This window comes from Lissotriton vulgaris, chromosome 5, assembly GCF_964263255.1.
Source record: "Lissotriton vulgaris chromosome 5, aLisVul1.2, whole genome shotgun sequence".
Classification (NCBI taxonomy): domain Eukaryota; kingdom Metazoa; phylum Chordata; class Amphibia; order Caudata; family Salamandridae; genus Lissotriton; species Lissotriton vulgaris.
In genome coordinates this window covers 1,152,850,233-1,152,862,782 of record NC_141693.1, presented here as the reverse complement: position 1 = coordinate 1,152,862,782, position 12,550 = coordinate 1,152,850,233, and the positions used below count along the sequence as shown (strand labels likewise).

The 12,550-nt window shown below is 42.2% G+C and overlaps 1 protein-coding gene across 1 annotated transcript in view; it reads left to right on the top strand.

Moving 5' to 3' along the window:
• The window catches only part of SHTN1 (shootin 1), a 630,861-nt gene that overhangs the window by 40,441 nt on the left and 577,870 nt on the right, over window positions 1–12,550 (top strand). Inside the window, exon 2 of the mRNA XM_086922914.1 lies at window positions 9,679–9,731. Coding sequence (XP_086779040.1) covers window positions 9,679–9,731 — 53 coding nt within the window. The remainder of the gene's footprint in view (window positions 1–9,678; window positions 9,732–12,550) is intronic.

Below are 12,550 nucleotides of genomic sequence, written 5' to 3'. Positions count from 1 at the left end.
GATACCAGACGGCAAGGCTGTGATTGCGTAGAGAGAGGGGAGGTGCTGGTGTGGGAGGGGGAGGAGTGCTGCTAGGGCAAGGCTGTGATTGCGTGGACAGAGAGGGGAGGTGCTGGTGTGGGAGGGGGGAGGTGCTGGTGTGGGAGGAGTGCTGCTAGGGAAAGGCTGTGATTGCGTGGAGAGAGAGGGGAGGTGCTAGTGTGGGAGGGGGGAGGTGCTGGTGTGGGAAAGGGCAAGGCTGTGTTTGCGGGGAGAGAGAGGGGAGGTGCTGGTGTGGGAGGGGGGAGTTGCTGGTGTGGGAGGAGTGCTGCTAGGAGAGGAGTGAATGCTCGTGCATGTTTGCTCACGTGATTCACGTGAACTGCAAGAAAACCGCGGTTGAAAGCCCTTTGGTTTGAAGAGAAAATAGCCGACTTGAATTCTCCCCATTTCCCATTCCTGCGGAATGGTAAAGGCGAGACCTAAAAATAGGAAGTAGTTCATAAGGTAGAACTATGGAGTAGGTGGTAATCTTCTTTGAAGATCTGAAGGAATGTTTTCCGATTATTTTCTGAATGATAGGAGAGTTGGTGCTGGTCTGATGTTGTGATTGTTAATTTTATTTCACATCCTGGGTGCATGAAGAGAGAAAGTCTACTTAATAATTTGTTGTGTTTCCTTCTTGCAAAGCTTTGTCTTCAGTCTGGTGAGGACAGTGCTCCTGGCCCGTGTGGTCAACCAGAAGCGGTTAGTTTGTTTGACAATAGGTCGGGCGTAATTATTGAGGGCATTGTATGTGATGCTGCGAGTCTTGAAGACGACCTGGACTTCCAAAGGGAGCCATCAGTGAAAGGATGATGTAGACATATTAAACACGGAGGGAAGGAGAGAGATAAAACTATGTCTTATCCAGGGCGAGAGATGAAGAAGGTTTGATAGCTGCACCCGTCTGGATCATCCATGTATTGAAGAGTGGACAATGATGGACACATGAAAGACTGTACATGTTGCACATTTTGTAAAACAAATACAATGAAGCAGCTTTGAGTTTGATCATAAAAGGGGTCGTCGAATATTAGTTTCTGACAGCAGTTTGATGGCAACAAAGTTTGATGTGCTAAAGAATACACAGATTTGATTAGGTTTTTGGGGCAACTTATCGCTAGTGGGATTTCCTTGTGCACTGATGAAGAGTACATACATGAGCATCAGACCGTTCAATAATAATTTAAACAAAAATATTCAAACTACAGAGTGATACCAGTGGATTTTCGTATTTGAATGACACCCAAATCACACCTAAGTAACTCCATGTGAGGGTTAAGCTCTGGAAACCCATGATGTTCTCTACACTCAATGTAAGGCCATGATATCCTATCTCCATGTTATACAGGGGACTATATCTGCGGATGAGACTCCCAATCACCAGGATATACAGGAGGCCATATCATGTCCTGTAGTATCACACCTTTATTACTGGCTGATGATGCCCCCATAACATGCCTTAACCCCAAAGTTGAACTCTACATTGATTGTTAAAACAACCGAAAAAAGTGCCCAATAGATTGGATTGGGATAGTTCGGAGTAGGGTCATTTGGAGTGGGGTCATTTGGAGTGGAGTGTGGTAGATTGGAGTGGAGTGTGGTAGATTGGAGTGGGGTGTGGTGGGTTGGGGTGGAGGGGAGTGAGGTAGACTGGAGTTGTGTAGATTGGAGTGGAGGGCGGAGGAGTGGGGTGCAGTGGAGTGGGGTAAACTGTGGTAGACTGGAGTGGGGTAGATGGTAGATTGGAGTAGGATAGGTGGTGGTAGATTGGAGTAGTGTAGATTGGAGTGGATAGATTGGAGTTGAGTGGGGTAGATTGGGGTGGGGTAGATTGGAGTGGTGAGGGTTAGAAAGGGGTAGATATGTGTGGATTGTGATTTATTGGGGTAGATTGTAGTGGAATGGGGTAAATTGGAGTGGGATTGAATATAGGAGGGTAGATTTAGGTGGATTGGAGAGGAGTTGGTCAGAGTGGATTGGAGTGGGGTACATTGTTGTAGATTGGAGTGGAATGGATCAGGGTACATTGTAGTGGGGTAGACCAGAGTGGGGTAGATGGGGGTGGTTAGATTGGGGTGCAGTGGAGTGGATTGGGATAGATTGGAGCGGAGCGAGGTAGATTGTATTGGGGTAGATTGTGGTGGTGTATTGGAATGGGTAGATTGGAGTGGTGTAAAATGGAGTGGGGTCGATTGGGGTACAGTTAAGTGAGGTAGACTGGGGTAGTAGATTGGTGGAGTGGATTAAATTGGGGTAGTGTTGCATAGATTGAGATGGAGTCGAGTGGAGCGGGCTAGATTGGTGTGGAGTGAGGTAGATTGAGGTACAGTCTAGTGGAATAGATTGGTGTACGTTCTAGTGGGATAGATGGCAGTGGGGTAGATTGGATTGGAGTGGAGTTGTGTAGATGGGATTGGGGTAGATTTGAGTGGAGTGATGTAGAGTGGAGTGGGTTAGATTGGGATGGGGGAGTGGATTGGTGTGAAGTGGAATGATGTAGTGATTGTATGCATGGTGTGGTTGTGCACTGCCATTACAGACAACACATTTTCATTTGAAATGACCAGTATATTTCCACCATAATGTGTCAAAATGTCATCACCTATGGTATTGATGTATTTTGATTGCATGCAAATATTTGTTTCCACCTTACTTCAGAATGACAAAGAAAATGACAAAGAAAATGTGCTGAGTTTGTACTTTCCTAATTCTGTTGTATTCTAAAATATCTGCAGTTCATTTTTGTTGTGTTTTAGAAAAAATAGCATCCTACAGCCTCTCCTCTCACGTGGGTAGAAAGCAGGATTGTCACATAAATGTTCACTCTTTGATGTCAGAGAAAGTAAAGTAAACACCAAACTCCCTCAGAAGACATTTGACCTCTCTCTTTGAATGCACATCAAATGTGACAAAATAAGAACAATATTAAAACCCTGTTTAGCCAGTACTCTGAAGGATACAGTAAACAAGGGATGCGCTACTGGAGGGACAAATGGACAGCCTAAAGCAAATAAAGCCAGAAAATATAAAGCAAGCTACTGTGAGTTACAAACCACAAAGCCAATAGTAAACAATGAGCGAAACGCATTCACAGGTGAGCTTTCAGAATGTCCTCAATAAGTCGTTAGCAAACAGCTGGTATGCTTCGACCTAAAAACCATATAACACCAATAGAGATTGCTGAGGGACAGAAAGAATCATAGAGGGGTGAGCAAAAACAGAACAGTTGCGAGAGGAGGGAGAAATGTTCATACCCTATGGTGTTGAAACAAGGTTTGGCACTTGGCAAAATCACCCGTACAAACCACGGCAAAGCAGTTAATGAAATTGTAAAACTGTGCCTGTTCTTTTATCAAGGGGGAAAAACAATCAAGGCATCTTGCAGGTCATGAAGTTGTTTTACTACCTCAGCTGCTTCTTTATACAGCAGAAGAGTTTGCTGTCACCACAGTTCCTGTAGCTAACAGTGTGCACATTCATTCTTCTGCAGACTTCTCCTCCTCAGCACCTTGTAGAGCACAATACTTTTGTTAGTACTTTCTTGTATTTCAACACAAAGAATAGGGTGATGTGGTACTGTCTTGCAATAAGAACAGGATACTGTGGTACTGTCTTGCACTGGCAGAGCTCTGAGCAGCCCACAACATGTATCACAAGTAGAAGATCTTTATTCAGTCGATTTCAGAAGAATAAAAGAGCAGAAGGGTGTGTTAAATGCGCACCATTAACCTTATATCTGCTGCAATCAAAGTTTAATGATTTGCAACTCTATCTGTATTCATGCTCATCCTAGTCATGGGGCGGGACTGGGCTGCTAGTGAGAGGAGCTTGAGTGCTGGGAAATGAGACCGGCTGGGAAGTAAGGGAAATAACAAAAAGTTACTTAGAAGAGCAAATTCAAAGAAAAGCTGGAGACAAAGGCCATATGAGTAGGAAAGAAGAAAGGAAGAATTGGCAAAATAAATGAACCCAGGAAAAAATTAATCTACATTCTTTAACCCTTTGTGCTGAGCCCTTTTTTGGCTATTAGGGGTAGTTTGAGCTTAGGCCTCAATAACTTTTGTTTTCAACATAAAGTATTCCTGACAAATTTGCGTCCTTATTTTCTCTACATCCTGGTGATTCTAATGGCACAGAGGGTTGGTGAAGTCCCCTTGAGGGTACCGATAAAATAGGCAAATATAGCAAAATGTTGAGTTTTTGGGGAAAATTAGGAAGAAAGGTGCTCTGGATACAAGTGTTTCTCTTAAAAACAGCATCAACAAACTGCTTGCTGTGCTAAAGTCACCATCTTTCCAGCTTTTGGGAAAGTGCAGAGCTGAATAAAAAACGAATTTTTTTGTCACAAATTTGTCATTTGTCAATTTTTCTGTGCTCTCTACCTATTTCCAGTTTGTGGCGGAAACCAGTGTGGAACCAATGGGTTATCTAGGAAAGCTATAGATTTCTGAAAAGTATACCAAAAAAACAAATTTAATAAGGGGTCATATGTATAGAACCCTCAAGGTTTTCCCAGAGAAATTAACTGTTGGAATAAAGAAATATTGAAAATTAGCAGGAAGAAAGCCGCCATTTATGACAACATTTGCATCTGTAACTTTCTATCACAATATCCTATCTACAAACGCAATATACCATCACGTCCGCTAGACCCTTCTGGTTGCTGGGATATATAGAATTTGTAGGTTCTCAAACAACCCAGGTGTCAAGAGCCAACAACTGAGTTTTACCGTACAGTGTTTTTTATTGTGTACCAAGTATAGACCAATTCATATGCTGAAATATGTAGAGTGAGAAATGGGTATCAAGGAAACCTATGTATTTCTGAAATTGGTACAAGATATGGAGTTTAGGAACGATGGTTATTTGCACATGTCTGAATTTGTGGGTATCGATACTAGCATACAATTTAGAGGGTATTTTTCAAACTGAATTCTATCTTACACACTGGCTTACATTTGGAAGGGATAAATGCAGTGAAATCCAATTAGAAATAACAAATGTTCTATGATTCTATGCTCCCACATGTCTTCCTATAAAAATTGTATGTCATTTGTGTGGGTAGGCTTAGTGCCTGCGACAGGAAATGCCCTGAAAGTGAACAAAGACCATCACAATTTTCCACTGAAAACGGGCGCTTTTTTGGGGGGAAAGTGGGTAGCTGTGTATTTTGAGCCTTAGCTCAGCCGGCAGCTAGGGAAAACATGCAAAGGAGTATATTTTTTAAACCTAGACACCTATGGAAATCCAGGGTGGGGTGATGTGCACGGCTCTCATCAGCCTTTTTTACCCAGAATCCCTTCAAACCTCAAAATTTGACTAAACAAACACATTTTCCTCACATTTTTGTGATGGAGAGTTCTGAAATCTGTGGGGAGTCACACACTTCCTTCCACCTAGCGTTCTTCCACGTTTCCTGATACAAATGGTACCTCATTTCTGTGCGTAGGCTTAGTCCCTGCATGAGGAATGGGCCTAAACCGCAACATGGATGCATCACTTTTTTTCCACTCAAAACTGACCTTTTTTTGCAAAGTTGGTAGCTGTGGATATTGGGCCCTAGCTCAGCCAGCCCCTAGGGAAACCTAGCAAACTTGCACATCTTCGAAAACTAGAAACTTAGGGGTATCCAGGGTTCTGGAATCTTGCAGGGAGCCACATATTGCCTAACAACCTGAGTTCCCACTTAATCCCACTTGTATGGGTGTGCCACGAGACCATGACAAAAAAGGGCCTAAAGCACTACATTGAGAGACAAGTAGGGTTGTATGACAGAGACACACATAGCTAAACCATGCATGCCTCTACAATGCAGCCCTAACAATGAATACGTCTGAACAGCGCATTCCTTAACCACGCATGGCTTTACCACGCAATTTCATGGTAGAGGCGTGATTGGTAAAGAGATGTGTGGTAAAGATCACACCCCAGATTCTCCGCCCTGAGCCCTAAAAATCTGGCCCCTGCCCTATAAGCAACCTGACCCCTTAAGCCCTATAAACTCCCCCACCCCTAAAATCTAAAAGAACCACAACCCCCCGCCCAAAGCCCTAAAACTCTGGACCCTATAAACACCCCCTGCCCTGAGCCCCACAAATCAGTCCACTGTCCCATAAACAACGCCGCCGAAGCCCTAAAAATGACACCCATCTCTAAAACTACCTCACCACTCCTGCCAAACCCGGCCCCAGTCACTCATACCTGTCCGCGTTGAGCTTTCTTTCCTGACGGTTCCTGTTCCTGTTCTTCCCCATCCAGACATCTAGACAGCACACTGCCTTAAACACGCGTATGTGTGCTTAAGGCATATGTGTGGGTAAACCAAACATGGGGAAATATCATGTGTGGCTCTGCCCGCCTTGTAAAGGCTGTTTCCCATAAGCAGTCGGGGTAGCTGCGGTATTTGGGGTTGTGCTGTTCTACCACCCATGCACGACTATGAGCCACAGGCATTTTTTAAAAAGTAGACAGCCAGGAGATTCCAGAGTGCTGTCCGCTCCGTGGATACAATGAGGTTTTCTTACCTGCTATGCCCTTCAAACCATGCCTGAAATCAAATATTTTCCTTACATTTCTGTGTTAGAAACTTCCAGATTCAGCAGGAATCCACAAGTATCCTACCACCTGGTGTTACCCCACTTGTGCTGATAAAAATGCTGTGCCACTTCTATGGCTGGGAATAGTGCCCACTACAGAAATGGATCAAATCAAGGGCAATGGAAGCCCTTGCGAGGGGACTGGTAAAAATGTGTTCATCTCTTTATGTCTTGACTAATCAGTATTTTTCCAGAATAGTCATTTTAGCGACTAAACCGAGTCCTTACTACTGTCAGTTTTCCATGGTGCAAGTTTGTGTTAGTTAACATCTTTGATCAGAGATTTCGGCTCTCTGTCGGGAAAGGGACTTGGTTTGTTAGTCTGCATCATTTCGTAGCCCTCTTTCGAAGTGCGTTACGTTCAGAGAATGGTCGTGGTAGTTCATTTAAGTTACATATATGCAGGGACAGGGTAAAGGTATAGTGACATAGACACAATCACTGTTTTATCACAATAAGACCATTCCAGCCTGATTTAGGTCTAGAGTTCCCATATATCCATAATACATAGGCACATATTGTTTGAATTTCTTATTCCTATGGGTTCGGAGGTATATGATAGATGGTCTACTTTTCGACCCCTGTAGGAAGACTTGTTCCTCAGTGTGGGGTCTTCATCAGGACATTGTTGTAATATAACAGTGATTGTGTCTATGTCACTATACCTTTACCCTGTCCCTCACTCACCAATTCACTCCCATTACCCAAATACCCTTTTCTCTTCTATCACATTGTGAGCACTGTAAATATTTAATGCACTAGAAACATATTTAATCTGATATATGCAGTAATATTATTGTTTTTGATTCATATGTGCATCGGATGAATGTATCATTCGTGGAAATTAAATATTCTCTTTTTTCTAGTTTTTCCTGTTCAATTGACTCAGAATCATATGTGGTGAATTGTTTGTCTGCATATATGTAACTTAAATGAACTACCACGACCATTCTCTGAACGTAATGTACTCTTTACCCAGGCCGGGTAGTTGTTTTTGGGTATACCCCATTAAAACTTAACCCTCTTTGGAAGTGGGCTGAAAAATCAGACTGCTAAACTCACAGTTCATAAACTGAGCCTTCCACTGCTCTCTGCAGATGTCTCTCACATCTGGAGTCCCACAAACGTGAAAAGAAGGGTGGCAAGGCTTTTTTGAGCGAAAATGCAAATCTGTCATCTGGGCGTCCTGAACCCACTGCCTGTAGCCTTAAGAATGAATTAAGGAGTACAGATGTTTGAAATCCGCATAATTTGCTGCTGCGTGATTACTCACACATTCTAGAAAATTATGCGTAATTATGCAAAACTCAAACTGGCATTTGGCGCTATGTTTAAGCTCAAAGTGTCAAACTCTATCTTTTAGCTTGAAATATGCCTGACGCAAGGGCACATTTCGAGCAAAACAAAATAGCACAAAAACTCAAAGACTGCAGAAGCATTCGCTTGCGTTGTTGCTGTATGATTGCGATAACTGTTTGCCTCGAATGGCATGCAATAAGGCGATGGGCTTTAATAGGGTGATATCACATAGCAAGCATAACAAAAAAATTCCAAGACTAGGCCCATGTAACAGAAACTTCACCCCGGCATATTAAGCATCAGGCTCTTCTGGGCTTACACAATCCTTCCCCACCCTTCATGGATCTCCCACCCCCGACGCTGATATTAATTATTGTAATGTCTGCTTCACACTGACCGATGTCCCCTCACTAGCATGCACCATGTTTTCAGTGTGAAATAAACACTTAAATACATTATATGCCTGTCAAACAGTGTGTTTAATAATACATTATGGGCCCGATGTAGGTAAACTCCAATTTACCACTTCTTAAATACCGAATCATACCGATTCGGTATTTAAGAAGTGGTAAATTGGAGGGGGGGGGGGAAGATGTGGGTATTTCAGAATCGGTAAATACCGAATCTGTAAGATTCGGTATTTGCCGATTCTGTAAATACCGAATCGGTATCCCCCATTGATTCCTATGGGCCTTGAAGCCCATAGGAATCAAAGGGCATTACCGAATCGGTATTTACCGATTCGGTAATTACCGATTTCTGCAAGGGTGCAGGGGGTGTCACTTTGACACCCCCTAGCACCCCCAATACAGGCTTGGGTGCCATGTGGCAGGCATACATGCCCTAGGGGCAGGTCTGCCTGCCACATGGCATAGGTGTGCATGCACACATGTGCATGCACACCGGAATCGGTATTTTACCATGAAGTTGTATTTCATGGTGAAATACCGATTCGGTAACACCTGTGGGACTCAGAAGAGTCTCACCTACATTAGGAATTTACCGAATCGGTAGAATTACCGAATCGGTATTTTACCGATTAGGTAATTTTACCGATTCGGTAAATGTGCAGTTACCTATATATGCCCTTGGAAACGGGCACCTACATACCAAATGGCCATTTACCGGTCGGAAACGGCCGAAATCGGCCGTTTCCGACCGGTATTAAGGCTCCTACATCGGGCCCTATAAGTTATACTGCACTTTGGTACATTTTATGAATGGTTACAAAGTAAGTAAAGTGGCATAAGTTATTGAAAACTTGCAATTTCTGGAGTTCCTTTAGTGAAATTGCATGTTCTTCACACTAAAGTAATGTCCTAAAAACATATTTGAGGTTCACGTAGAGGAATATTTTGGAATAATAAGTATGCTTGTGCGCACGAAAAATCCACCAGTATGATGGATTTCTGAATGATGTATTTTTTGGGTTCGGAGTGGAAAGACGTGTTCTGCATGGAGGGAATGTGAAATACCCAACCAGGGAAACTCAGGTAAAACTACTGTCAGTGGCAGAAGCAAGTGCCTTTCCCATGTTGGAAGGGGCAGGGAACAATCCTAATATTTCACCAAAAGGATCGGGCAGAAAAAGCCCTTGTGCCAGTCTTGAAATATTTATACTAGGTGGTTAGGTACTACATTTGTTCCATGCGAGGAGGGTGAAGGTTTCTGTTTTCTTCACTTCAACGATCTGCAGGTGACTGCAGTGTGTTATGTTTCTACACCATTTAATCAGGTCCTTGTCGTTCTTCTCTTGCAGCGGTTGACAAATACGAAGAACTGAGAGCAGAAAACGTGAAGACGAAAGATGAGGTCAGTGCTGACTCATGTTGGCCTTGTTTACTGTGTGCGACCTGGGGCAGAAGATATACAAATGTGTGTGAGTGAGGGGTTCTGGGTCAGCCTCGGGGACGTCGAGTGACCCTATAAACATTTTCCCAAGGTTTGTGAGCCTCAGACTCCTTTAAAAGCACATAGTAGTCACATAGTTTTGAAGCCAAATAGAAAGGAAGCCACATAGTATCAGTCTGCAAGAATGTTTTATTGTTATTTACATTCTGCAAAGTAAGAATTAGATCAAACGTGTTTAGGTTTCTGGGGTGAGTAGAGGTAAGGGGTTTTGGGGGTTCTGGGGTAGGTACAGGGAGAGGGCTTTTAGAGTTCTAGAGCTGACAGATGTGTAAAGGGAAATGAGGGGTTTTGAGGATTCAGGGTCAGGTAGAGATAAAGGAAGCTAAGCGTTTTTTGGTGTTCACTGTTTGGTAGAGGTAATGGGAAAGTAAGGGTGTTTTAGGTGATGAAAGAATTAATAAGGGTAAGGGGTTTAAGAAAACAGAACAAATATAATAGTGAAGGGTTTCGGTTTGGAGTTTATGTGCTTAAAAGAAGACCATCTTAAATATTTCACATTCAATATTTTTAACTAGGGTTGAATAAAAAAACATAAGTGCAGCAGCGAGGCAAAGTTTCGTGTTTGGACAGTAAAAAAAATGGAATATGTTGTGTCCTAAAACTGCTGGGGGATGTCTCAGTCAAAATTCTTGCCTTTTTATACAGGCTTTTGCAAAGAAGGAAACATGGGGAGCAACTGCAGCCAGCTGTAAATCAGACCTTCATAGCACCAGAGCATGTTGTCTTACATAAATTATTGCCAGCCAGACATTGCAAAACCCTTTAATTTGTGTGCGACCGGGGGCTGGCCTATTTGTTTTGCAATTTTTTTATTGCGTTAAGTACAGTTGCAACCTAGCTCTTTTTTTACTAGCATGACCAGTATTTTAATGTCCCAGCCAGAACAATAAGGAAAATCTTCTAAAGCCTGTATTTTTCCCCATTATCCGTATATTCTTTAAACAGTAAATATAAGAAGACAGCACTATGTTCTAGAACTATCTTAATAATGCCCGAACAATAATTAAAGTAAACAAAGACAGAAGGGCATGGTAAACATTTTTTACAAAATTCTAGTTATCCTGCCCTGTCCTTTGCAGCAACTTTAAAACGTTGAACAATAGGTTGTACCCTTGCATAATAACTTCCAAAATTCAAAAATAGAAATGAGACATTAACGTTCATGGATCATCCTGTTGGATATGATATTTTATTATAATCTTCAAAGTTGATGCACTGTGTTACATATGATTTGCAACCGTGTGTTCCGCCCCTTATGGTGAGCACGCCTGGGGCTTTTTCAAGGCTGACATGCTATAATCCATAACATTATCAAAATCACATATAATACACAACATTACATTCATATTAATTATGTCCAACATAGTTTGTAAAATGTCAAAATTAATCAATTGACACGATTCGACAACATGCAAAAACAAACATACACAGAAACAAAAAAGGGAAAACATCAAAATGGTTTAACTTAGACATCTTGGAAGAAAAGAAAACCAGACATATTATCCTTATCAATTAGTGAACAGGTAAGTGCCAAGTTACATTGTGCATCCATTATAATATCCACCTACAGTGTGTGCATTCTATCAAACTGAATGCATCAATGTCCATCCTCATGCAAAGAAATGCATTTGCTATTATTAACCAAAATTGTTAAAGAACCATGTAGTGTTACAAAAAATGGACAACGGTGCCACCAGAGGAGCCGATAGTGAAGCGAAAGAAAACGTTTTGGAGAAAATGTTAGAATTTAAGCTTACTTCCTAACACATGACCGTATTATTTGAATCTTCACTCTGTACTCTAAAAGTAAAATAATGGAAAGATATTAGGCAAGGCTTCCACTCTCGAAGTCCCGCCAAAAACATGTCATGCTCAAAGTACCAAAGCGGTTGTCTGCGTTGCTCCGATTTTTGAGAGGAATAAAGTAATCGAAAAAATGCATGAAGTTGCGAGCAAAAAACGCAGTTGCGGTCTAGAACATGTTGGAATAGAGTTATTCCTCCAATGAAAAGGGTGTAATATCGAATAGCAAGCAACGTGAAAGCCTTAAATCGTGAATTAATTACCAGTATTTTTCTCTGGGAAATGTGACAACTTGCATTGCCACCTGGCTATTTTTTTTATTGGCATGAGAAGTATTTTAATATCCCAGCTGGCACAAAAATTAGGAAAATCACCTACAGCCAGTATTTCATCCCATTATCAGTGCATACTTAAAACAGTAATTAGAAGAAGAAAGTACTTTAAAATATGTTCTTGAGCTGACTTCACAACCGCTGACTGATAATTAAAGCGGGCAAAGACATAAAGGCTATGTTAAAACCCGAAAACAGACAATTTTATTTAAAGTTCCATTTCGGGTCTATGTCCAGGCCTGTGCAGAAACCTAAACCGTGAAAAGATGTCTGGCATTGTAACCCTAGTGCTGAAATGCTGCAGGTAGGTAATATGGCCCCAGCCACACAACCGGCCTCACCTCCGTAAACTATTGTGAGAAGGACCAAAACATCCTATCCTACTTACATTTTTTTTTTAACTTGACGCTCTTTGCCGGAGGCCATTTGATGATGGGGAAAGAGAGCTGAGCTGTTGTTGAACAGCTGATTCTCAGCGTGTGCTGGGTGAGGCATCAGGCAGAATGAGGCCACACAATTCAGGTGGTGAGGGTAACAGGAACATGGCTGGTGTCTCTGGCAGGTTGGGCAGCATGAATGTATCAT